Raw genomic sequence first — 27,277 nt, forward strand, 5'->3', positions numbered from 1 at the left:
GAGTTATACAGTATTTACTGAAGGAGTCTATTTATGACTCCTTAACTTATGTGCATACCTTCTTTCATTCTGGGTGGTGGATCTGTGAGCTTGGTGGTGGTGGTAGTAGTGGTAGTGGTGGTGGCGGTAGTAGTGGTGCTGGTGGTGGTGGTGGTCGTAGTGGTAGTAGTGGTGGTGACGGTAGTAGTGGTGGTGGTGGTGGTGGTGGTGGTGGTGGTAGTAGTGGTAGTGGTGGTGGCGGTAGTAGTGGTGGTGGTGGTGGTGGCGGTAGTAGTAGTGGTGGGGGTGGGGGTGGATCTGTGAGCTTGGTGGTGGTGGCGATAGTAGTGGTGGTAGCGGTAGTAGTAGTGGTGGTGGTGGTGGTGGTGGTGGTGGTGGTGGTAGTGGTGGTTGTGGATCTGTGAGCTAGGTGGTGGTGGTGGTGGATCTGTGAGCTAGGTGGTGGTGGTGGTAGTGGTGATGGATCTGTGAGCCTGGTGGTGGTTGTGGATCTGTGAGCTAGGTGGTGGTGATGGTTGTAGTGGTGGTGGTGGTGATGGTTGTGGTTGTAGTGGTGGTGGTTGTGGTTGTGGTTGTGGTTGTAGTGGTGGTGGTTGTGGTTGTGGTTGTAGTGGTGGTTGTGGTTGTGATGGTGTTGGATATGTGAGCTAGGTGGTGGTGGTTGTGGTTGTGGTTGTAGTGGTGGTGGTGGTGGTTGTGATGGTGTTGGATATGTGAGCTAGGTGGTGGTGGTGGTTGTGGTTGTAGTGGTGGTGGTGGTGGTTGTGGTTGTGATGATGTTGGATATGTGAGCTAGGTGGTGGTGGTGGTGGTTGTGGTTGTAGTGGTGGTGGTTGTGGTTGTGGTTGTAGTGGTGGTGGTGGTTGTGGTTGTAGTGGTGGTGGTGGTGGTTGTGATGGTGTTGGATATGTGAGCTAGGTGGTGGTGGTTGTGGTTGCAGTGGTGGTGGTGGTGGTTGTGATGGTGTTGGATATGTGAGCTAGGTGGTGGTGGTGGTTGTGGTTGTAGTGGTGGTGGTGGTTGTGGTTGTAGTGGTGGTGGTGGTGGTTGTGGTTGTGATGATGTTGGATATGTGAGCTAGGTGATGGTGGTTGTGGTTGTAGTGGTGGTGGTTGTGGTTGTGGTTGTAGTGGTGGTGGTGGTGGTTGTGGTTGTGATGGTGTTGGATATGTGAGCTAGGTGGTGGTGGTGGTGGTGGTGGTGGTGGTGTAGTGGTGGTGGTGGTGGTGGTGGTGGTGGTGGTGGTGATGATGGTTGGATATGTGAGCTAGGTGGTGGTGGTGGTGGTTGTGGTGTAGTGGTGGTGGTTGTGGTTGTGGTTGTGGTTGTAGTGGTGGTGGTGGTGGTTGTGGTTGTGATGGTGTTGGATATGTGAGCTAGGTGGTGGTGGTGGTGGTTGTGGTTGTAGTGGTGGTGGTGGTGGTGGTGGTGGTGGTGGTGGTGGTGGTGGTTGTTGTGGTTGTGATGGTGTTGGATATGTGAGCTAGGTGGTGGTGGTGGTGGTGGTGGTTGTGGTTGTAGTGGTGGTGGTGGTGGTTGTGGTGGTGGTTGTTGTGGTTGTGATGGTGTTGGATATGTGAGCTCTAGCTTCTTCATGTCTGATCCTGGAGGCTGATAAAGGCCACATATATTTTGATATTTGTTTCAGTAGTCCATTGTTAACATAGTTCCAAAAATGTTTTCATTTTGCATCATATGATGCTGCATTTTGCGTCATATGATGCAAACTACATCATACGGGTAGGATTTCTGTAGTTTGAAAGTTATATATCTTGAAAACTCAATTGATGATAAGCAAAACATTTTGAGACTATGTCAACAATGGACTAATGAAACAAATACCAAAAGATTGTTTTTGGGTTGAGTTTTCCTTTAATCATGATGAATAACAGGAGAGGTTATTCCTTTTTACCTCCTATGTACCACATACCACCCAGTTCCTGCCCCACTATCTGTGCTTTGGAGATTTAGACAATGAATATTACATTTACATTTACATTTAAGTCATTTAGCAGACGCTCTTATCCAGAGCGACTTACAAATTGGTGCGTTCACCTTAAGACATCCAGTGGAACAGCCACTTTACAATAGTGCATCTAAATCTTTTAAGGGGGGTGAGAAGGATTACTTTATCCTATCCTAGGTATTCCTGAAAGAGGTGGGGTTTCAGGTGTCTCCGGAAGGTGGTGATTGACTCCGCTGTCCTGGCGTCGTGAGGGAGTTTGTTCCACCATTGGGGGGCCAGAGCAACGAACAGTTTTGACTGGGCTGCGCGGGAACTGTACTTCCTCAGTGGTAGGGAGGCGAGCAGGCCAGAGGTGGATGAACGCAATGCCCTTGTTTGGGTGTAGGGCCTGATCAGAGCCTGGAGGTACTGAGGTGCCGTTCCCCTCACAGCTCCGTAGGCAAGCACCATGGTCTTGTAGCGGATGCGAGCTTCAACTGGAAGCCAGTGGAGAGAGCGGAGGAGCGGGGTGACGTGAGAGAACTTGGGAAGGTTGAACACCAGATGGGCTGCGGCGTTCTGGATGAGTTGTAGGGGTTTAATGGCACAGGCAGGGAGCCCAGCCAACAGCGAGTTGCAGTAATCCAGACGGGAGATGACAAGTGCCTGGATTAGGACCTGCGCTGCTTCCTGTGTGAGGCAGGGTCGTACTCTGCGGATGTTGTAGAGCATGAACCTACAAGAACGGGCCACCGCCTTGATGTTAGTTGAGAACAACAGGGTGTTGTCCAGGATCACGCCAAGGTTCTTAGCGCTCTGGGAGGAGGACACAATGGAGTTGTCAACCGTGATGGCGAGATCATGGAACGGGCAGTCCTTCCCCGGGAGGAAGAGCAGCTCCGTCTTGCCGAGGTTCAGCTTGAGGTGGTGATCCGTCATCCACACTGATATGTCTGCCAGACATGCAGAGATGCGATTCGCCACCTGGTCATCAGAAGGGGAAAGGAGAAGATTAATTGTGTGTCGTCTGCATAGCAATGATAGGAGAGACCATGTGAGGTTATGACAGAGCCAAGTGACTTGGTGTATAGCGAGAATAGGAGAGGGCCTAGAACAGAGCCCTGGGGGACGCCAGTGGTGAGAGCGCGTGGTGAGGAGACAGATTCTCGCCACGCCACCTGGTAGGAGCGACCTGTCAGGTAGGACGCAATCCAAGCGTGGGTCGCGCCAGAGATGCCCAACTCGGAGAGGGTGGAGAGGAGGATCTGATGGTTCACAGTATCGAAGGCAGCCGATAGGTCTAGAAGGATGAGAGCAGAGGAGAGAGAGTTAGCTTTAGCAGTGCGGAGGGCCTCCGTGATACAGAGAAGAGCAGTCTCAGTTGAATGACTAGTCTTGAAACCTGACTGATTTGGATCAAGAAGGTCATTCTGAGAGAGATAGCGGGAGAGCTGGCCAAGGACGGCACGTTCGAGAGTTTTGGAGAGAAAAGAAAGAAGGGATACTGGTCTGTAGTTGTTGACATCGGAGGGATCGAGTGTAGGTTTTTTCAGAAGGGGTGCAACTCTCGCTCTCTTGAAGACAGAAGGGACGTAGCCAGCGGTCAGGGATGAGTTGATGAGCGAGGTGAGGTAAGGCAGAAGGTCTCCGGAAATGGTCTGGAGAAGAGAGGAGGGAATAGGGTCAAGCGGGCAGGTTGTTGGGCGGCCGGCCGTCACAAGACGCGAGATTTCATCTGGAGAGAGAGGGGAGAAAGAGGTCAGAGCACAGGGTAGGGCAGTGTGAGCAGAACCAGCGGTGTCGTTTGACTTAGCAAACGAGGATCGGATGTCGTCGACCTTCTTTTCAAAATGGTTGACGAAGTCATCTGCAGAGAGGGAGGGGGGGGGGGAGGGGGAGGAGGATTCAGGAGGGAGGAGAAGGTGGCAAAGAGCTTCCTAGGGTTAGAGGCAGATGCTTGGAATAAATATGATAAATATAATAATATGATGTGTTTCCTATCTAACGCCCAGGAAGCTCCGATTCAAACTTCCAATAGACAGCTCTGCAAGCTTTATAATGGCAAAATATGTTCGTTACTCACCAAATACAGTATGGAGTTTCTATGAGCAACTATCTTCAATTTCTCCCGTTTCTGCCGGTATGTACATCCCAAAAAGTTCTAAAGACACATTTACAAGCTACCGAACAAAAATGCCTATTCAGCACCTCCAATGTATTGAGCTGTTGTAGACTTCGGACCTGTGTGTGGCACTAATGAATGATTTACATTGGAGGTGCAGGAATAGGCATCTTTTCAGTTACATTTTTATTTAAACCTTTTTTTGAATGTTCCAACTGGCCGTAACGGGAGTAAACGCAGATAGTTGCTCATAAAATCTCCATACAAAGGTTGGATCTTACCTTGATCACTCTTTTGTTGCAGAGAATTTTCCTGCTGCTTCAGGAAATTCAAATGAGCCTTGTGAATACCTGAAAATGAGCCATTCTCTTTCTCTCCATCTCGGAGCAGTTGAGTCATTGGGATCAGTGCTAGCTATCAAAATAATTTTCTTTCTTGCTCGCTCAAATGCTAGACCTAGGTCCTATTACTGCAACATCCAAATATACAAAAATCCCCGACTCATGTCCGCTACATACAGTACCAGTCAAAAGTTCAGACACACCTACTCATTCAAGTTAGTTTTTTTATGTTTAAACTATTTTCTACATTGTAGAATAATAGTTAAGACATCAAAGCTATGAAATAGTACATATAAAATCATGTAGTAACCAAAAAAGTGATAAATATAAAATATATTGATTTTTTTATATTTTATATTCTTCAAAGTAGCCACCCTTTGCCTTGATGACAGCTTTGCACACTCTTGGAATTCTCTCAACCAGCTTCACCTGGAATGCTTTTCCAACCGTCTTGAATGAGTTCCCACATATGCTGAGCACTTGTTGGCTACTTGTCCTTCACTCTGCAGTCCAACTCATCCCAAACCATCTTAATTGGGTTGAGGTCGGATGATTGTGGAGGCCAGGTCATCTGATGCAGCACTCCATCACTCTCCTTCTTGGTCAAATATCCCCTACACAGCCTGGAGGTGAGTTTTGGGTCATTGTCCTGTTGAAAAATAAATGATAGTCCCACTAAGTGCAAACCAGATCGGATGGCGTATTGCTGCAGAGTGCTGTGGTAGCCCCATTCTGGTTAAGTGTGCCTTGAATTCTAAATAAATCACAGACAGTGTCACCAGCAAAGCACCCACATACCTCCTCCCCCATGCTTCACGCTGGGAACCACACATGCAGGGATCATATGTTCACCTACCTGCATCTCACAAAGACACGGTAGTTGGAAACAAAAATCTCAAATTTGGACTCATCAGACTGGTCTAATGTCCATTGCTTGTGTTTCTTGGCCCAAGAAAGTCCCTTCTTATTTTTGGTGTTCTTTAGTAGTGGTGTCTTTGCAGAAATTCGACCATGAAGGCCTGATTTACGCAGTCTCCTCTGAACAGTTGATGTTAAGATGTGTCTCATACTTGAACACTGTGAAACATTTATTTGGGCTGCAATTTCTGAGGCTGGTAACTGAATTTATCCTCTGCAGCAGAGGTAAGTCTGGGTCTTCCTTTGCTGTGGTGGTCCTCATGAGAACCAGTTTCATTATAGCCCTTGATAGTTTTTGCAACTGCACTTGAAGAAACTTTCTTGACATTTTCCAGATTTTCTTGAACTTCATATCTTAAAGTAATGATGGACTGTCTTTTCTCTTTGCTTATTTCAGCTGATCTTGCCATAATATGGCAAGATATGGCAGGCTGTATCACATCCAGCCTTGATTGGGAGTCCCATAGGGCGGCGCACAATTGGCCCAGCATAGTCCGGGTTTGGCCAGGGTAGGCCGTCATTGTAAATAAGAATTTGTTCTTTACTGACTTGCCTAGTTAAAGAAAGGTTACATTTAAAAAAACGAATTACAAAAATAAATATGGACTTGTTCTTTTACAAGTCCATATTTAGGGCTATCTTCTGTATACCACCCCTACCTTGTCACAACACAACTGATTGGCTCAAACTCATTAAGAAGGATAGAAATTCCACAAGTTAACTTTTAACAAGACACACCTGTTATTTGAAATGCATTCCAGGTGACTACCTCATGAAGCTTGTTGAGAGAATGCCAAGTGTGTGTAAAGCTGTCATCAAGGCAAAGGTTGGCTATTTTGGTTACTACATGATTCCATATCTGTTATTTCATAGTTTTGATGTCTTCATTATTAATCTACAATGTAGAAAATTGTTTAAAAAATAAAGAACAACGCTTGAATGAGTAGGTGTGTCCAAACTTTTGACTGGTACTGTAAGAATGAAGATATCACTTATCAGTGAACCAATAATTAATAATTGTAGTGAATTCAGGTGGCATTTTCGAACTTGTAGAGTTTTCCTTGCTCTTCCTCAAAATCTCTAATGGACAAATACTGGTGCACCCAATACCTAGCTGTAGATGTTGGCGTTGTTTTTAGTATTTTAGTAAGACTAATTTATACCAGTAGTTTATTAAACCGTGCCGATAAAGTTAGCATACAAATAAATATAGTAACACAGTTATTAATTTAGTGTTTGATCTCTGATCTACTTAATCAGACTTTATAATGAATCGATGTGTCACGCCCTGGCCATAGAGAGGTTTTTATTCTCTATTTTGGTTAGGCCAGGGTGTGAGTAGGGTGGACATTCTAGTTTCTTTATTTCTATGTTGGTGTGGTTCCCAATCAGAGGCAGCTGTCTATCGTTGTCTCTGATTGGGGATCATATATAAGTTGTCCTTTTTCGGTTGGGTTTTGTGGGTAGTTGTTTTCTGTTTAGTGTCTGCACCTGACAGAACTGTTTCGTTTGGTTGAACTTTGTTATTTTGTTGTTAAGTTTTATTAAAAATCATGAACGCCTTCCACGCTGCACCTTGGTCTCCTTCTTCATCCGACGACAGCCTCCGACGACAGCCGTTACAAGATGCTCCTCCCATTGTGTTATTTTCTCCTCATTCTCTCTGTCACAGAGCCTGCCTTCTTTTCTGAGAATATCCCTCCCTCTTGCTTTCTCAGCATTGACAATCAGCATTGACAATCTGATTATAGCAGCTGAGTATCACGCACAAACACACACACACACACACACACACACACACACACACACACACACACACACACATGGTAGACTAGATACATTTAGTGACAACATCACAGTTCCATCCTCTGACTCACCTCTTCCCTCTCCTCCCCTACCCCTCTCACCCCCTCTCCCTCCACCACTCCTCTGTTGCTTTGCCTGTTCCTGTTAAAGAGATGTTGACCTTTAAACAGTAGTGAGCAGCATCCATCTGCACTGGCCTTTACACATGGTAATCACAAAACCTGTCTTTTCTGTAAATCTCCCTGCTAACGTGTGTGTGTGTGTGTGTGTCTATGCAAGTCTTTGTGTGTGTGTGTGTGTGTGTGTGTGTGTGTGTGTGTGTGTGTGTGTGTGTGTGTGTGTGTGTGTGTGTGTGTGTGTGTGTGTGTGTGTGTGTGTGTGTGTGTGTGTGTGTGTGTGTCAGTTAGGTGTGTGTGTGCATGTGTGTTTTTGCACGTGTGTGTGGGTTCATGACTCATTATTCCAGCCTTTTTGATGCTGTAATTATAAGAACTAGACAGAAACATGTAGATAACCAAAGAAAACCAGAAGCGCTAAGGTGACTAGGGATCAGGATATATGATAAACAGAGTAGCAGCAGTGTATATGATGATTGAATGTGAGTGTGTGTGTAGACTCCGTATAAATGTGTGTGCATGTAATTAGTGTGTTGGAGTGTCAGTGTGCGTTTGTAGAGTCCTGTGAGTGTGCATTAAAATAAATAATACAAGATTGTCTGTGTAGCCATTCTGTTAGCTATTTATCAGTGTTATCACTTGGGGATAGAAGCTGTTCATGAGCCTTTTGGTGTCAGACTTGATGCACCGGTACCGCTTGCAATGCGGAAGCAGAGAGAACAGTCTATGGCTTGGGTGGCTGGAGCCCTTAACAGTTTTGTGGGCCTTCTTTTCTACCGCCTGATATAGAGGTGGCCCCAGTGATGCACTGGGATTTCCCAACCACCCTCTGTAGCGCTATGCAAACGAGAGCGGTGCTGTTGCCATACCAAGCAGTGATGCAGCCAGAGAGTACAGGAGGGGACTAGGGAAGACCCAGCCGTGATCTGCCCAACAATGTCTTTGTTCCAGGCGAACTTAACCTATTTTATGCACGCTTCGACAATAACAACACCGTACCATACGTGAGGGCCCCCACCGATCCAGAGGACTGGGTGATCTCGCTCTCAAGGTCGACGTGATCAAGTCAACACTTGCAAGGCCGTGAGGCTGGACAGTATTCAAGGCCGCGTTTTCAGACCATGCGTAGATCAGCTGACAGGCATATTCACAGTAATTTTCCCCATCTCCTTGGCACAGTCTGTGATAGCAATTTGAATGCACAGAGATACCGTGATGAGTTCCTGAGGACCATTGTCGTGCCATGCTGAAACATGAGTTGATGGCAGTGGATGAATGGCACGACAATGGTCCTCAGGAACTCATCACGGTATCTCTGTGCATTCAAATTGCTATCACAGACTGTGCCAAGGAGATGGGGAAAATTACTGTGAATAAAATTACATATTCCCGTGGTTAGCATTCTAGCGAAGTCGTATGCCAGAGGGGAGGAGCGGGGAAGATGTGACACTTTGAAATTGTTGCATGTTGCGTTCATATTTTTGTTCAGTATAGAAATCAAAATGTCTTACCTGCATTTGACTCTGGGGGGGAAAAAATGACTTGTCCTCTTTGAAACTGCTTAAAACACCAATCCTGTTTGTAGCATGTTACATTCTAACAACATACATGTGGTGAAGAGACTTATTTATAAAAAGTGGAGTTCAGAAGGGGGTGTGATTTAAAAATGTGAATTTTAAATTCATATGCAGTCAAAATGACTGTCTCTGCGTTTCTAGTGTTAATGGAGCTTTAAGAAAGCATGTGCTTTTTGATCAAATGTTCTCTATGACATTAGATTAGAAGAAACGACTGTATTGACAATTGCCAATCCATCTTAAAGGGACATTACAGTAAAACAATGTTGTTGGTCAGATCTTTTCAAACCTCAAAAGGGGTTTTATGTTGAGAGAAGTCCACATCCCAGGCCCATCTGTTTTGTAAATCAAGCAATATTTCACAATAGCAAATTAATGGAAAAGATAAGTACCGTTTGATTTCCAATGAAATTTCCCCCCTCAGTGCATTGTCTTCAAAGTCAAACGACCTCCTCTGTTACACACGTTCTGAATATTGCTATTTTTCTTCATCTGATCTAAAACATGATTTTTCATTTTTTTATTGAACCTTTATTTATCCAGGTTAGTGTCATTGAGATAACATTTATTTATCCAGGTTAGTGTCATTGAGATAACATCTATTTATCCAGGTTAGTGTCATTGAGATAACATCTATTTATCCAGGTTAGTGTCAATGAGATAACATTTATTTATCCAGGTTAGTATCATTGAGATAACATTTATTTCTCCAGGTTAGTGTCAATGAGATAACATTTATTTATCCAGGTTAGGGTCAATGAGATAACATTTATTTATCCAGGTTAGTGTCAATGAGATAACATTTATTTATCCAGGTTAGTGTCATTGAGATAACATTTATTTATCCAGGTTAGTGTCATTGAGATAACATTTATTTCTCCAGGTTAGTGTCAATGAGATAACATTTATTTATCCAGGTTAGTGTCATTGAGATAACATTTATTTATCCAGGTTAGTGTCATTGAGAACATCTATTTATCCAGGTTAGTGTCATTGAGATAACATATATTTATCCAGGTTAGTGTCAATGAGATAACACTTATTTATCCAGGTTAGTGTCATTGAGAACATCTATTTATCCAGGTTAGTGTCAATGAGATAACACTTATTTATCCAGGTTAGTGTCATTGAGATAACATGTATTTATCCAGGTTAGTGTCATTGAGAACATCTATTTATCCAGGTTAGTGTCATTGAGAACATCTATTTATCCAGGTTAGTGTCATTGAGATAACATATATTTATCCAGGTTAGTGTCAATGAGATAACATCTATTTATCCAGGTTAGTGACATATTAATCGTCATAGATCAAAAAATCATAAAGGAAGGGCTCTGTGCTCTTAGTCTCACAAGTCAAACCATTGTTTCTGATATATTACATGTAGCAGAACTGCAAGACTGTAAATTGAGGCTACTGTTTACCTCGGGTGCTGTGTATGAGTATTCTTGGAGGTAGCTAGCTAGACAGAAAGAACGAGAGAAGCTACAGGAAATGGATGGCGTCATTCTCAAAGCAATTATGACCCTGGTTTCCTGGGTCTGAGCAGGGGTCTGAGCAGGATGATGCTTTGTGGGTGGCAACTGACTGAGTTGGAGCTGTACTCGTAACTGTGCTGTGAGCTCTGTGGTCTATGTATTGTAGCTCAGCTAATCTAATATACTCCACGTTAGAGTTATATGAAGTCTGAACCTGCCAACATCCACTAGCATTCCAACTCTGGGCTGTATCCTAAATGGCTCCCTATTTCCTATGGGACCTGGTCAAATGTAGTGCACTATATAGGGAATAGGGTGCCATTTCGGACGTACAGTTTGAGTGGAATACGAATCGTTTCCTTTTATGAATGATGTGTGAGACAGACGGTCGTATTAGTCAGGGTCCTACGGCATACTGTAGGTAGGTGTGCTCATATTGAAAATCACAGGAGGAGGTTGGTGGCACCTTAATTTGGGGAGAATGGGCTTGTTCGAATGATTGGAGTGAAATAGATGGAATGGTATCAAATACATCAAACACATGGTTTTAGGTGTTTGATGCCATTCCATTGGTTCCATTACGGCCATTATTATTAGCCTTTCTCCCCTCAGCAGATCCTGTGATTGAAATTGGTTCATAATGTAGCACATCTAAAACTAACATGTTGAAAATGCATCGATCTGCACAATTATTATTACTTTTTGTTTCATTTTAAGGTTTAATCAGGAAACTTCCATAATGATGAATCTATGTAATAACATTTGATTCAATAATGTGATGTTAGGTTCTAATCTATCACGGTCACGTGTGGCTCAGTTGGTAGACCATGGTGCTTGCAACAGCAGGGTTGTAGGTTCAATTCCCGCGGGGGACCAGCATGAAGAAAACGTATGCACTCGCTACTGTAAGTCTCTCTTGATAAGAGTGTCTGCTAAATGATGAAAATATAATCAGATACAGGTGGAGATTGACAAAACTAAAAACCAGATTTATTCACCCACCTGGATGCTTCAGCTGAATAGCAAAATCACACATTTCTTCATATATAAAGGGAAATGGCCCAGGAAGGACTGTAATGGCTCTTCCTCTGCATCCTGATATTTTCACTTCGACGTTGACTGCATTCTCCCCATTTCGTACAGAAACTAGAACTTGCTGAACAGTAACTCAACCGCGACTTTGTCCTAAACCAGATAGATGCATTCCATCCACTTGTGCAAAACATGTTTATACAATAATTGCAGGACAGAGACCATCTCCTTCTGTACTGTTCCATTTGTCTATTTGTAACACATACATTCAACCTAGCCCCTAACAAGATGACTACTACTGATAAGCTAGTTGTCCTGGGAAAAGGGCTCAGCTCCCACGGATTCTCAACAGTGTTGTTTGAGAATCGTTTTTGATGAGGTTTCCCCTCTTAAAGATTCTCAGTTTCAGCCTTTTCCTCAGAATGAAGATTGATAAGTCATTGCTGTTTCCACGTAGAACCATCGAGCTGACAGAAGCTCTGGGCATAGACTGTCAAAGACAATTTAGTCTTCCTTGCAAAAACACTTTTATTACTGGGAGAATTTCCCTGATGCTCCAGGCCACAAGTACGATACATTAATAGAGTTGAATGTTATTGCTTGGGCAATGTCTGCATTTGCTGCCCTGATATTCCTTAACGTTTAAAAAATATATATAAAAAACAATTCCGTCATGTCAAATCCAAATATCAATCTGATTTCTTGACTTGTCAGAGGAGAAATGAATGTGCTGGGAAATGTTCACAGATCAACATAGTCAGTTCAGACAGAGAAAGCAGCACAGCCTCAGAGATGCGAATAAGCTACCAGGAGAAAACTGTTGCGCTTCAGCAGAAGTGACACGCATGAAGACCTACCGACAGGGAGAATAATGGAACTAAACCAACATGAATTGCACGTCTGCCATCATTTTCTTGTATTGCATTGTATCGCATTAAGTAGGAATTAGTAAGAAGATTGGTTTGTCTTTCCATGGGCAGTGTGTGTATCATATCTGTAAACATTAAGAAGAAAGAAGATATGTCTTCCCTAGTTATTTTCGTAGCATGGCAAGAGATTGGCTATAATCGTGTGGTGGGGCGAGTAATTCTTTCTTGTCTACTTGTAGGATGTTTGGCTAGCACAAAGGAACAATACATCCACACTATTGCTAGGAAAAAGGCTATAGTTTGAAGTTTGAAATGTTACCATGATAGGAGTACCCTAATCGCTCATCCGAACACACCGGGACAGATAAGACAACATCTGCCGGCAGGGATTTCATTATTATTATAATATATTTTTTAATATAATTATTTTTTATTATTATTATTATTTTATTTTTTATCGATATACAAACTTATACATAAGAACAACAATTTACAGACAAACACAAACCATCACTAAATCTCATCTGCCCAGACCCACATGCTCATACCCCCATTCCTAATGCCTGCATTATTATTTGGCATTTGGCCTTAAATTGTATCCATTTGTTTTTATTTCGTCGTCGCCCATGCATTTTGAATATTTTAATAATGAATAATTAGATTTTTCCATTGTGTTAATGATGGCGGATTGATTTCCACTTTTTTAGTATACGTTTTTTCAAGATGGGTGATGAAGAGAATCATCCAGCCCATTTGGTATCTCACTAAACCTCCATATGCCATGTCTTGAAATATGCAGACAGATGGATTAAAAGTAAGTTTACATTGTAATATTCCTGAAGCCAACTTTCTGGCTCCGCCCAAAAATTCCTGACTTTTTTTCTTCTTCGTTATCTTCTGTCTTCGTTATAGTCTGTCTTCGTTATAGTCTGTCTTCGTTATCTTCTGTCTTCGTTATAGTCTGTCTTCGTTATCTTCTGTCTTCGTTATAGTCTGTCTTCGTTATAGTCTGTCTTCGTTATCTTCTGTCTTCGTTATAGTCTGTCTTCGTTATCTTCTGTCTTCGTTATAGTCTGTCTTCGTTATAGTCTGTCTTCGTTATCTTCTGTCTTCGTTATAGTCTGTCTTCGTTATAGTCTGTCTTCGTTATAGTCTGTCTTCGTTATCTTCTGTCTTCTTTATAGTCTTTCTTCGTTATCTTCTGTCTTCTTTATAGTCTGTCTTCGTTATCTTCTGTCTTCGTTATCTTCTGTCTTTGTTATAGTCTGTTTTCTTCATCTTCTCTCTTCGTTATCTTCTGTCTTCGTTATCTTCTGTCTTCATTATCTTCTGTCTTCGTTATCTTCTGTCTTCGTTATCTTCTGTCTTAGTTATCTTCTGTCTTCATTGTCTTATGTGTCTTCACACACACTTCCCACATCGTGCTCAGGGTCATCTCCATTTCCTCTAAGTTTCCCCTGGTAATTAATATGTGTGGAATCCCAGAGATTAAAGGAAGAGATGTGTAAACAGTAGAATGGGATCAGAGGCAGAGGCAGTGAAGTCGGTAATCTCACCTGTATGTATACAGTATATGAATGTACGCACAACCCCCACAGGTCCCACTCAAGCATGAAGCCCAGAGTATAGCTCTGAATGACAATGGACCTCTGCATTAAGCCTTAGAATAATTCATGAGAGGGTCTCAGGGTTTTTACTATTAGAGATGGATGCCCTTTTGCCTAGCCTTCTACTCTGTGCTGTAGAGGGTATTGATTGTGCTATTGGATTTTGGGAAAAACAGTTTTCCTCTTGGCAGGGAGATTTGAATCTAATGCCATGGATCTCACTTCTCCATGTGTCCATTGACCTCGATGACAGAGAGGGAGGATTTCATTCACTTTTAAACACTTGTAGTTATTTTGTTAAAGGCATAGGAAGATACTCAGGCAAAATGTCCTCTGTGAATATGGTCTCACATTCTATTGAATGATAATGGATTGTGTGATTCCTGTAGAAGACTCTTTGTGCTTTGCTCGGCCCCAGAGAGTGCAGATTCTGTTTGAAAACTTCAAACATGCATCCTTCTTTCTCATCTGCCTTCTGATAAGCTTGAGCAATGTGGTGGGTACCGTGCATTCACTTGTCCAATGCTGTTAGCCACAACATTTCAGGGCAAGGAAAGAAGGAAGCATGCATTTTTTAATGTTGTTTAAGGGCCTGTGTGAACCCTGACCTCACTGTACTATACCCCCCCCCCCCCCCCCCAGCCTCTGAGGATGCACTGTAACTGCTGTGCCCTGGTGTCCAGCTCGGGCCACCTTACTGGCAGCAACCGAGGAGACGAAATTGACCGCACCGAATGCGTCATCCGCATGAACAATGCCCCGAACGGAAACAATTTCAAACAGGATGTGGGCCGGCGCACTAGCCTGCGTGTCATCGCCCACTCCAGCGTGCAGAGGGTGCTGCAGAGACGGCAGGAGCTGCTCAACACCAACCAGGACTCTGTCTTCCTCTTCTGGGGACCCACCAGCTCCATGCGGCGCGACGGCAAGGGCAGGGTCTTCAACAACCTGCGTCTGATCAACCAGCTGCTTCCCAAGCTCAAGGTCTACGTCATCTCCCCCCTCAAGATGCTGGAGTTTGACGAGCTCTTCAAAAATGAAACTGGAAAAGACAGGTAGGATTTTGACATTTTGACCATTGGGTCAATAATGTCATTGGGTTTTAACTGGCTGGCTGTCCAATTCTGGTCTAGGATGACATCTGAAGAATACAGGCACTGTGTTTGAGAACTTGAATCAGGATTTGCCAGGGAAGCCAAATGCATTGTTATCAGAGCTCTTGAGCATACATATTCTAATACACAGTTTAATACACATATATTATAATACACCTTCTAATACATATATTATACTATACATTTTAATACACATACATATTCTAATAAACATTTCTAATACACATTTCAATACACATATATATTATAATACCCATTTTAATACACATACATATTCTAATACCCATTTTAATACACATATATATTATAATACCCATTTTAATACACATACATATTCTAATACCCATTTTAATACACATATATATTATAATACACATTTCAATACACATACACATTTTAATACACATATATATTATAATACACATTAATACACATATATATTATAATACACATTAATACACATATATAGTATAATACACATTTTAATACACATATATATATTATAATATACATTTTAATACACATACACATATTAATACACATATATAGTATAATACACATTTTAATACACATATATAATATAATGCACTTTTTAATGCACATGCATATTCTAATACATATTTTAATACACATACATAATCAAATACACATATTAACACACATATATAGTATAATTCACATTTTAATACACATACATATAATACCCATTTTAATACACATTCATATTCTAATACACATTTTAATACACACATATTTTAATGCACATTTTAATACACATACATATTCTAATACACATACAGTTAAAGTCGGAGTTTACATACACTTAGGTTTGAGTTTATTTTATTTTTACAGGGACAGTGCCAATTAATCGGCAGCAGGGTAGCCTAGTGGTTAGAGCGTTGGACTAGTAACCGGAAGGTTGCAAGTTCAAACCCCCAAGCTGACAAGGTATGAATCTGTTGTTCTGCCCCTGAACAGGCAGTTAATCCACTGTTCCTAGGCCGTCATTGAAAATAAGAATTTGTTCTTAACTGACTTGCCTGGTTAAATAAAGGTAAAATAAAATCAAATATATAATCAACGATTCAGTAAAAGTGCCGGTTTTAGACAGCCGGCTAATTTTCAACCGCAGTCCCTGGGCAGGTTATTTAAAAACAATTACAATATAGACAATCATTGAGCAGTGAGCACACTCAGAGCAACATAGGACAAGCAAGACATAGCATACAGACAGAGCAACATAGAACAAAAAGCAGCAAGACAAAATTTATAAAAGCAACAAAGTGTTTCCACACCTCACAAGCTACAGATAACAGACAACATGGAAAGCGGCAAGGGATTATGTTCACAAATCTGATTGACCTTTAGCCATGTCTTCATGCATTTTGTGGAAGTGTGTCTGATGGCAGTGTATTCCAGACATGGGAAGCTCTCACAGAGAAAGCGGATTTACTAAAGGTGCTTTTCCTTAAGGGAAACAGTGATGATGGCTATTGGGCTTCCTATCAAGCACTTTGAGAGCCTGTTTTTAGACAGACTGAATAGGTTTTAATGTTGTACAGCAAGCTTGGGCCCAACTAGTCAAGCAGTATGTTAAGTGGGGGAGTATCATAGATTTGATGTACAGTTTTGCAACCTGTGTAGTCAAACAATTTTGTATAAATCGGAAATTAGCTAGGTTGAACTTGGTTATTTGAATTACCTTTTTCACGTGTTTTTTAAAAGAGAGGTTGGAATCAAGTATGATGCCAAGGTACATAAAATCAGATACCACCTGGAGCTTCTCCCCTGACACATACACATCTGGCTCAGTAGCATCTGTTTCCCTCTTTGTGAAGAACATGCAAACAGTTTTTTTCACATTGAGATGCAAACACGAGTCACTGAGCCACTTTGTAACCTGGACCATTACAGTAGTGAGCTCTTGTGCAGCTTGTTGTTTTCTCTTTGCATGCACATATATCACTGTATCATCTGCATACATTTGAACTTCAGACCCAGTACAGACAGAAGGCAGATCATTAATGTGCAGGCTGAACAGGAGGGGACCCAGTATTGCCCGTTGGGGCACTCCCACATCATAGCTAAGAGTGGGCGACAGCTCATTGCTCACTCTGAATACACTGAGTTCTGCCTTCAAGGTATGATTTCATCCATCTCAAGGCATCAGGGGAAAAGTTGAACTTGGATAATTTTGTGATGAGAATCTCATGGTTAACAGTATCAAAAGCCTTCCTTAGGTCCAGAAACACTGCCCCAACAACGCCCCCTTTGTCCATCTTGGACTTCACATTTTCCAGAAGAAAGCAGTTGGCCATTTTTGTGGAGTGTTTCGCTCTGAAGCCAAACTGCATGGAGTGTAATGTGAAGGGGCTGTTGTTGAGGTGGGCAATCAGATGTTCTGCTACACAAGTTGGAGTCATTAAAACTCTTTTTTTCAAACACTTCACAAATTTCTTGTTAAGAAACTATAGTTTTCACAAGTTGGTTAGAATCAAATAACAGTTTATTGGTTGCTTACACAGTTTAGCAGATATTATTAAACTTACCCTTGTAAAACTGACTATCCTACCGATCCTCAACTTCGGCGATGTCATCTACAAAATTGCTTCCAACACTCTACTCAGCAAACTGGATGCAGTTTATCACAGTGTCATCCGTTTTGTTACTAAAGCACCTCATACCACCCACCACTGCGACCTGTATGCTCTAGTCGGCTGGCCCTTGCTACATACTCGTCGCCAGACCCACTGGCTCCAGGTCATCTACAAGTCCATGCTAGGTAAAGCTCCGCCTTATCTCAGTTCACTGGTCACGATGGCAACACCCACCCGTAGCACACGCTCCAGCAGGTGTATCTCACTGATCATCCCTAAAGCCAACACCTCATTTGGCCGCCTTTCGTTCCAGTTCTCTGCTGCCTGTGACTGGAACGAATTGCAAAAATAGCTGAAGTTGGAGACTTTTATCTCCCTCACCAACTTCAAACATCTGCTATCTGAGCAGCTAACCGATCGCTGCAGCTGTACATAGTCTATCGGGAAATAGCCCACCCATTTTTACCTACCTCATCCCCATACTGTTTTTATTTATTTACTTTTCTGCTCTTTTGCACACCAATATCTCTACCTGTACGTGACCATCTGATCATTTATCACTCCAGTGTTAATCTGCAAAATTGTAATTATTCGCCTACCTCCTCATGCCTTTTGCACACAATGTATATAGACTCCCCTTTTTTTTCTACTGTGTTATTGACTTGTTAATTGTTTACTCCATGTGTAACTCTGTGTTGTCTGTTCACACTGCTATGCTTTATCTTGGCCAGGTCGCAGTTGCAAATGAGAACTTGTTCTCAACTAGCCTACCTGGTTAAATAAAGGTGAAATAAAAATAAAAAAATAAAATAAAAATGACATCATTTTCTGGAATTTTCCAAGCTGTTTAAAGGCACAGTTAACTTAGTGTATGTGAACTTCTGACCCACTGGAATTGTGATACAGTGAATTATAAGTGAATTAATCTGTCTGTAAACAATTGTTGGAAAAATGACTTGTGTCATGCACAAAGTAGATGTCCTAACCGACTTGCGAAAACTATAGTTTGTTAACAAGAAATTTGTGGAGTGGTTGAAAAACTAGTTTTAATGACTCCAACCTTAGTGTATGCAAACTTCTGACTTCAACTGTACATCCAATTGGTATGAATACACAATGTTGCTGTGTATGTTGGGAATGTGCTATTTCAATGTCTGCTCATCTCAGTCAGTCAGTCAGATACAGCATCATAGGCTTGGTAGCTAGCCTACAGTAAGTGACGCGCTTAAACATTTATGTCATGGGGAGCCAACCCAACATACTAATCATTAATGGATGCTGACAGATTATCTCTAGCAATCCAAATTAGCTCCAGCAGCTACATGACAGATGCATATGCTATGATACTACAAGATAATTGGTGTCTTCATTAACTGTTGACAGGAAGTTACAGAAGCACTACACTGCCTCACAAGATGATGTCGCTGAGTCAGAGTTGGAAGCAGAAACCGATTACAGGTCCTACCAGACTCTCACTGGCTTGCACTCTCCCTGGCACTCTATCTGGCAGACGTTGCCAACAGGACACAGGATGAGCCCAGACACGATTGGCTCCACTGTCATCTGGGATATCCCCCAGCGAGGGGCTGGTATGGCCGGCAGGTGTGGCAGGTCTAGCCCAGACAAACTAGCCTTGATGGCTCAGTAGGTGTGGCAGGTCTAGCCCAGACACGATTGGCTCCGCTGTCATCTGGGATATCCCCCAGCGAGGGGCTGGTATGGCCGGCAGGTGTGGCAGGTCTAGCCCAGACAAACTAGCCTTGATGGCTCAGTAGGTGTCGCAGGTCTAGCCCAGACAAACTAGCCTTGATGGCTCAGTAGGTGTGGCAGGTCTAGCCCAGACAAACTAGCCTTGATGGCTCAGTAGGTGTGGCAGGTCTAGCCCAGACAAACTAGCCTTGATGGCTCAGTAGGTGTCGCAGGTCTAGCCCAGACAAACTAGCCTTGATGGCTCAGTAGGTGTGGCAGGTCTAGCCCAGACAAACTAGCCTTGATGGCTCAGTAGGTGTCGCAGGTCTAGCCCAGACAAACTAGCCTTGATGGCTCAGTAGGTGTCGCAGGTCTAGCCCAGACACGATTGGCTCCGCTGTTATCTGGGATATCCCCCAGCGAGGGGCTGGTATGGCCGGCAGGTGTGGCAGGTCTAGCCCAGACAAACTAGCCTTGATGGCTCAGTAGGTGTGGCAGGTCTAGCCCAGACAAACTAGCCTTGATGGCTCAGTAGGTGTGGCAGGTCTAGCCCAGACAAACTAGCCTTGATGGCTCAGTAGGTGTGGCAGGTCTAGCCCAGACAAACTAGCATTGATGGCTCAGTAGGTGTGGCAGGTCTAGCCCCGACAAACTAGCCTTGATGGCTCAGTAGGTGTGGCAGGTCTAGCCCCGACAAACTAGCCTTGATGGCTCAGTAGGTGTGGCAGGTCTAGCCCCGACAAACTAGCCTTGATGGCTCAGTAGGTGTGGCAGGTCTAGCCCAGACAAACTAGCCTTGATGGCTCAGTAGGTGTGGCAGGTCTAGCCCAGACAAACTAGCCTTGATGGCTCAGTAGGTGTCGCAGGTCTAGCCCAGACAAACTAGCCTTGATGGCTCAGTAGGTGTGGCAGGTCTAGCCCAGACAAACTAGCCTTGATGGCTCAGTAGGTGTCGCAGGTCTAGCCCAGACAAACTAGCCTTGATGGCTCAGTAGGTGTCGCAGGTCTAGCCCAGACACGATTGGCTCCGCTGTTATCTGGGATATCCCCCAGCGAGGGGCTGGTATGGCCGGCAGGTGTGGCAGGTCTAGCCCAGACAAACTAGCCTTGATGGCTCAGTAGGTGTGGCAGGTCTAGCCCAGACAAACTAGCCTTGATGGCTCAGTAGGTGTGGCAGGTCTAGCCCAGACAAACTAGCCTTGATGGCTCAGTAGGTGTGGCAGGTCTAGCCCAGACAAACTAGCCTTGATGGCTCAGTAGATGAGAGGGCTCCATATTACAGGGGGCACCGGTTTGATGGCTGTTTATCGGCCTTGAAACCGTCATTTCATGTCAAATCATGTAAATTAGGAATATGGCAGTGTGAAAATTTATGGTATTAAAAATGACCAAATAAATTGAGGGCCTTGGCCAGAACGGATGTCACTGCGAGCACTACATAGGGAGGTTTTGGCATGATTAACATTCAATTCTATTGAATCATGCAGTACATTCTGTTGAACATGTTTTTTCTCCATTCACCTCATCCAGGAAGACCTCTAAATCGTGGCTGACCACTGGCTGGTTCACCATGGCCATTGCCCTGGAACTGTGTGACAGGGTCAATGTCTATGGCATGGTGGCTCCGGACTTCTGCAGGTGGGTTGGGTTCTGTGAAGTGCTGTCCGATAGGGATTATTACCCCAATTGTACCAATAGATTATTAATTGGCATATAAATTTGCAAAGGTATGGTATATTACTGGAAACTTTCTAAGTTTACCAGCAAACTACCAGAATTTTGGAAACTTAACATTTTCTATTGGTCTTTTTGGGTACTTTAGACTATCACAGGTGTCTGTTATTATCTTTGGCCCTCTGTGTGGCCTTATCCTAAAAATAAACCATCAACATGCTTTTCAACCGTTCGCTGCCCGCACCCGCCCGCCCCACTAGCATCACCACTCTAAACAGTTCTGACCTAGAATATGTAGACAACTATAAATACCTAGGTGTCTGGCTAGCCTGTAAACTCTCCTTCCAGACTCATATTAAACATCTCCAATCCAAAATCAAATCTAGAATCGGCTTTCTATTTTGCAAAAAAGCCTCCTTCACTCACGCCGCAAAACTTACCCTAGTAAAACTGACTATCCTACCGATCCTCGACTTCGGCAATGTCATCTACAGAATAGCTTCCAATACTCTACTCAGCAAACTGGATGCAGTCTATCACAGTGCCATCCGTTTTGTTACCAAATCACCTTATACCACCCACCACTGCGACCTGTATGCTCTAGTCGGCTGGCCCTCGCTACATATTCGTCGCCAGACCCATTGGCTCCAGGTAATCTATAACTCTATGCTAGGTAAAGCTCTGCCTTATCTCAGTTCACTGGTCACGATAACAACACGCACACGTTCCAGCAGGTATATCTCACTGATCATCCCCAAAGCCAACACCTCATTTGGCCACCTTTAAAACCAGTTCTCTGCTGCCAGTGACTGGAACAAATTGCAAAAATCGCTGAAGCTGGAGACATATTTCCCCCACCAACTTTAAACATCAACTATCTGAGCAGCTAAGCGATCGCTACAGCTGTACATAGTCCATCTGTAAATAGCCCACCCAATCTATCTACCTCATCCCCATACTGTTTTTATTTACTTTTCTGCTCTTTTGCACACCAGTATCTCTACTTACACTTCATCATCTGCTCAATTATCACTCCAGTGTTAATCTGCTAAATTGTAACTATTCGCTCCTATGGCCTATTTATTGCCTACCTCATGCCTTTTGCACACACTGTATATAGACTTTTTTTCCCCATACTTTGTCATTGACTTGTTTATTGTGTTATTGGCTTGTTTATTGTTTATTCCATGTTATTCCATGTGTAACTCTGTGTTGTTGTCTGTGTCACACTGCTTTGTTTTATCTTGGCCAGGTCGCAGTTGTAAATGAGAACTTGTTCTCAACTAGCTTACCTGGTTAAATAAAGGTGAAAAAAGAAAAAAAAGATATATACAGTGGGGCAAAAAAGTATTTAGTCAGCCACCAATTGTGCAAGTTCTCCCACTTAAAAATATGAGAGGCATGTAATTTTCATCATAGGTACACTTCAACCATGACAGACAAAATGAGGGGGAAAAAATCCAGAAAATCACATTGTAGGACTTTTTATGAATTTATTTGCAAATTATGGTGGAAAATAAGTATTTTGTCAATAACCAAAGTTTATCTCAATACTTTGTTATATACCCTTTGTTGGCAATGACAGAGGTCAAACGTTTTCTGTAAGTCTTCACAAGGTTTTCACACACTGTTGCTGGTATTTTGGCCCATTCCTCCATGCAGATCTCCTCTAGAGCAGTGATGTTTTGGGGCTGTTACTGGGCAACACGGACTTTCAACTCCCACCAAAGATTTTCTATGGCTGGCTAGGCCACTCCAGGACCTTGAAATGCTTCTTACGAAGCCACTCCTTCATTTCCCGTGCGGTGTGTTTGGGATCATTGTCATGCTGAAAGACCCAGCCATGTTTCATCTTCAATGCCCTTGCTGATGGAAGGAGGTTTTCACTCAAAATCTCACGATACATGGCCCCATTCATTCTTTCCTTTACACGGATCAGTCATCCTGGTCCCTTTGCAGAAAAACAGCCCGAAAGCATGATGTTTCCACCCCCATGCTTCACAGTAGGTATGGTGTTCTTTGGATGCAACTCAGCATTCTTTGTCCTCCAAACACGACGAGTTGAGTTTTTACCAAAAAGTTCTATTTTGGTTTCATCTGACCATATGACATTCTCCCAATCTTCTTCTGGATCATCCAAAAGCTCTCTAGCAAACTTCAGACGGGCCTGGACATGTACTGGCTTAAGCAGGGGGACACGTCTGGCACTGCAGGATTTGAGTCCCTGGCGGCGTAGTGTGTTACTGATGGTAGGCTTTGTTACTTTGGTCCCAGCTCTCTGCAGGTCATTCACTAGGTCCCCCCGTGTGGTTCTGGGATTTTTGCTCACCGTTCTTGTGATCATTTTGACCCCACGGGGTGAGATCTTGCGTGGAGCCCCAGATCGAGGGAGATTATCAGTGGTCTTGTATGTCTTCCATTTCCTAATAATTGCTCCCACAGTTGATTTCTTCAAACCAAGCTGCTTACCTATTGCAGATTCAGTCTTCCCAGCCTGGTGCAGGTCTACAATTTTGTTTCTGGTGTCCTTTGACAGCTCTTTGGTCTTGGCCATAGTGGAGTTTGGAGTGTGACTGTTTGAGGTTGTGGACAGGTGTCTTTTATAATGATAACAAGTTCAAACAGGTGCCAATAATACAGGTAACGAGTGGAGGACAGAGGAGCCTCTTAAAGAAGAAGTTACAGGTCTGTGAGAGCCAGAAATCTTGCTTGTTTGTAGGTGACCAAATACTTATTTTCCACCATAATTTGCAAATAAATTCATAAAAAATCCTACAATGTGATTTTCTGGATTTTTTGTCTAATTTTGTCTGTCATAGTTGAAGTATACCTATGATGAAAATTACAGGCCTCTCTCATCTTTTTAAGTGGGAGAACTTGCACAATTGGTGGCTTACTAAATACTTTTTTGCCCCACTGTATATATAAAATTGAAAAAAAAACACTTAGTGAATACATTTGGTGTTTAATATAAGCGTTTCAGCATTAAATATCCATAATATTTGGGTTACTTATTTTTCTATGTAAATATGTATTTTCTATGTAAATATGTCTTTGTCCAAACTGCTGGCAGTTGTGAAAAAAAGTAATTAATTGGAAGAGTTGCAGAATTTATTGAAAATAATGACATTGTTGATTAGATAGAGTACTTTTTTCATTAATTAGGCTATTTTCTCTTGAACAATATGGTCTATCCACTAGAAACTCATGGACAATATGGACACAGATATAAAACATGAATACTATATACAGTATCAGTCAAAGGTTTGGACACACCTACACATTCAAGGGTTTTTCTATATTTTTACAATTGTCTACATTGTAGAATAATAGTGAAGACATCAACACTATGAAATAACACATGGAATCATGTAGTAACCAAAACAGTGTTAAACAAATCAAAATATATTTTATATGTGAGATACTTCGAAGTAGAAACCCTTTGCCTTGATGACAGCTTTGCTCACTTTTGGCATTCTCTCAACCAGCTTCATGAGGTAGTCACTTGTAATGCATTTCAATTAACAGGTGTGCCTTGTTAAAAGTAAAGTTGTGGAATTTCTTTCCTTCTTAATGCGTTTGAGCCAATCAGTTGTGTTGTGACAAGGTAGGGGTGGTATACAGAAGATTTGCTAAAATACAAAGTTCATATTATGGCAAGAACACCTCAAATAAGAAAAGAGAAACGACAGTCCATCATTACTTTAAGACATGAAGGTCAGTCTATACGGAACATTTCAAGAACTTTGAAAGTTTCTTCAAGCACAGTCGCAAAAACCATCAAGCGCTATGATGAAACTGGCTCTCATGAGGACTGACACAGGAAAGGAAGACCCAGATTTACCTCTGCTGCAGAGGATAAGTTCATTAGAGTTAACTGCACCTCAGTTTGCAGGCCAAATGAAGAGCAATGGACATTAGACCGTTGGAAATCTGTCCTTCGGTCTGATGAGTCCAAATTTCTGATTTTTGTTTCCAACTGCCGTGTCTTTGTGAGACGCAGAATAGATGAATGGATGATCTCCACATGTGTTCCCCCGTGAAGCATGGAGGAGGAGGTGTGATGGTGTGGGATTTCTTTGCTGATTTATTTAGAATTCAAGGCACACTTAACCAGCATGCCTACCACAGCATTCTGCACCGATACGCCATATCAGCTGGTTTGCGCTTAGTGGGACTATAATTTGTTTTTCAACAGGACAATGACCCAAAACACACCTCCGGGCTGTGTAGGGGCTGTTTGACCAAGAAGGAGAGTGATGGATTGCTGCATCAGATGACCTGGCCTCCACAATCACCCGACCTCAACCCAATTGATATGGTTTGGGATGAGTGGGACCACAGAGTGAAGGAAACGCAGCCAACAAATGCCCAGCATTTGTGGGTACTCCTTCAAAACTGTTGGACATGCATTCCAGGTGACTACCTCATGAAGCTTGTTGTTAGTGTGCAAAGCTGTCATCAAGGCAACGTGTGGCTACTTTGAAGAATCTCAAATATAAAATAGATTTTGATTTAGTTGAACACTTTTTTGGTTACGACTTGATTCCACGTGCTGTTTCATAGTTTTGATGTCTTCACTAGTATTCTACAATGTAGGAAACAGTCTAAATAAAGGAAAACCCTTGAATGTGTAGGTGTGTCCGAACTTTGACTGGTATTGTATATTTATATTTTTTATTTTATGTTATTTGAGCATTAATTACTAAAATTATATTACATTCCATAGGTAACTTTTACTACTATTTTTTATAGATGTTTATGTTCTGGCAAATACAATGTACCTGCTTGTGTCCTGAATATCCTGACTAGAAATGTGTTGTTTTACAGGGTCAGCCGTAGTAGTACAGCACCCCTGGAGCAAATTAGGTTTAAGTGCCTTGCTCAAGGGTACAGACAGATTTATCACCTTATCGGCTTGGGTATTCGAACCAGTGACCTTTGGTTACTGGCCGAATGCTGCTAGGCTGTCTGCCGCCTGTAGATTGATGGAGGATTACAGTAGCTTCAGACATTAAGCTGATATCCATAGGCAGGTCCATGGGACCATATCAAATGCCTTTGCTGTTTGAATGATTCATGCTGGCTCAAACGCCCCTCTGTCTGCTGGCTCAAACGCCCCTCTTGAGGCCCGAGTCTACTGAGTGTAATACTTTCAGGATCATCACAGGGATCATGGGACTAGCTTTGATGAGCACAGGGCTCTCATGGCTAAGAAATATTTTTATGATATCTCTCTCATCTCTCTGTCTTTCTCTTTCCCTCTCTCTCCCTCCATTTAACACCCCTTTCCTCATTCTTTCATTCTCTCTCTCTCACGCACGCATGCACACTTTCCCTTTTTCTCTCTGTTAATCTATCTCTCCATCACTCCCCTGTCCATTCTATGTCTCCAACCTCTTCCATTTTCTCCCTTCGTATTCCCCTTTCTCCCTCTCTCTTCTCATCCTCTTTTCACAGTACTCCCTCTCATCTCTCGGTGCCGTATCATTACTATGAGCCCTCTGGCCCAGACGAGTGCTCCCTGTATCTCTCCCACGAGCACAACCAGAGCGGCGGCCACCACAGCTTCATCACGGAGAAAACGGTGTTCGCCAACTGGGCCCAGAAGTATGACATCCACTTCTACCAGCCAGACTGGAGCCCGTCCTCTACTCTCAATGGAAGCAGCTCACACACACCTGCTACAGCTGTCTCCTGATACCAGATAAACAGTCAGACAGACAGACAGAAAGGTCCACAGGACCAGTGGCGACCCGTCATTCAGGGCAGGTGGGGAAGAGCACCACCTGTTTTGAGCCCCACCTGTTTAGCAAAAAAAAGATTATACATTTTTTCCTCCCCCTGTTTGCATGTTGTTTTGGAATTAATACGTGTCACATATCAGTTTGTAAACAATGTAAAAAAATAAAATATAATTGAGTTAATAAAGCCGCATGCGAACTCTCTTTTTTGCTTTCTTGAGTAAGGTAGATCCAAAATGCAGGTGTTTCAGACTAGCTTAGTGCTTTCTCTGGTGGTGGGGCAGCCAGTGGAAAATACAGAGCATAGGCATGTTCTCTAGTTGCACCGTGATTGGCTCAGTGTTCTGTCACTCATGGGGACACTACGTCACCACAAAATCATCTGCAGGTAGAGCTAAAGAATTCAAGCCCCTTGGGTGCTGCCATAGAGTTACATTAGAAGTGCCCATCTAAGAAGGCTCAAGGTCATTGGTCACAGATAAAATGACGTCAAATCACGCTATATCTACAGTAGCTTTGATTAGACTGATCATGTCTACATCATACTTTCAAAATCTTAGCTAGCAAGCTAGCAGTCATAGTCAAGTAGACAATCTACTGGCAATTCCTTTTCTATCCTTGTCTATTGAAGAGAAATAATGAAGAGAA

General features: G+C 42.8%; 1 protein-coding gene across 1 annotated transcript; it reads left to right on the forward strand.

The window, feature by feature from the left end:
- The first annotated feature begins 14,455 nt into the window (after positions 1-14,455).
- On the forward strand, positions 14,456-26,808 carry LOC115108853 (alpha-N-acetylgalactosaminide alpha-2,6-sialyltransferase 5-like). Its single transcript, XM_029633414.2, has 3 exons — positions 14,456-14,865; positions 20,742-20,849; positions 26,346-26,808. The coding sequence occupies exons 1-3, from the start codon at positions 14,462-14,464 to the stop codon at positions 26,584-26,586; spliced, it is 753 nt and encodes a 250-aa protein (XP_029489274.1). The 5' UTR covers positions 14,456-14,461; the 3' UTR covers positions 26,587-26,808.
- Positions 26,809-27,277: the final 469 nt, after the last annotated feature.

The sequence above is a fragment of the Oncorhynchus nerka genome, linkage group LG25 (assembly GCF_034236695.1).
Source record: "Oncorhynchus nerka isolate Pitt River linkage group LG25, Oner_Uvic_2.0, whole genome shotgun sequence".
NCBI lineage: Eukaryota > Metazoa > Chordata > Actinopteri > Salmoniformes > Salmonidae > Oncorhynchus > Oncorhynchus nerka.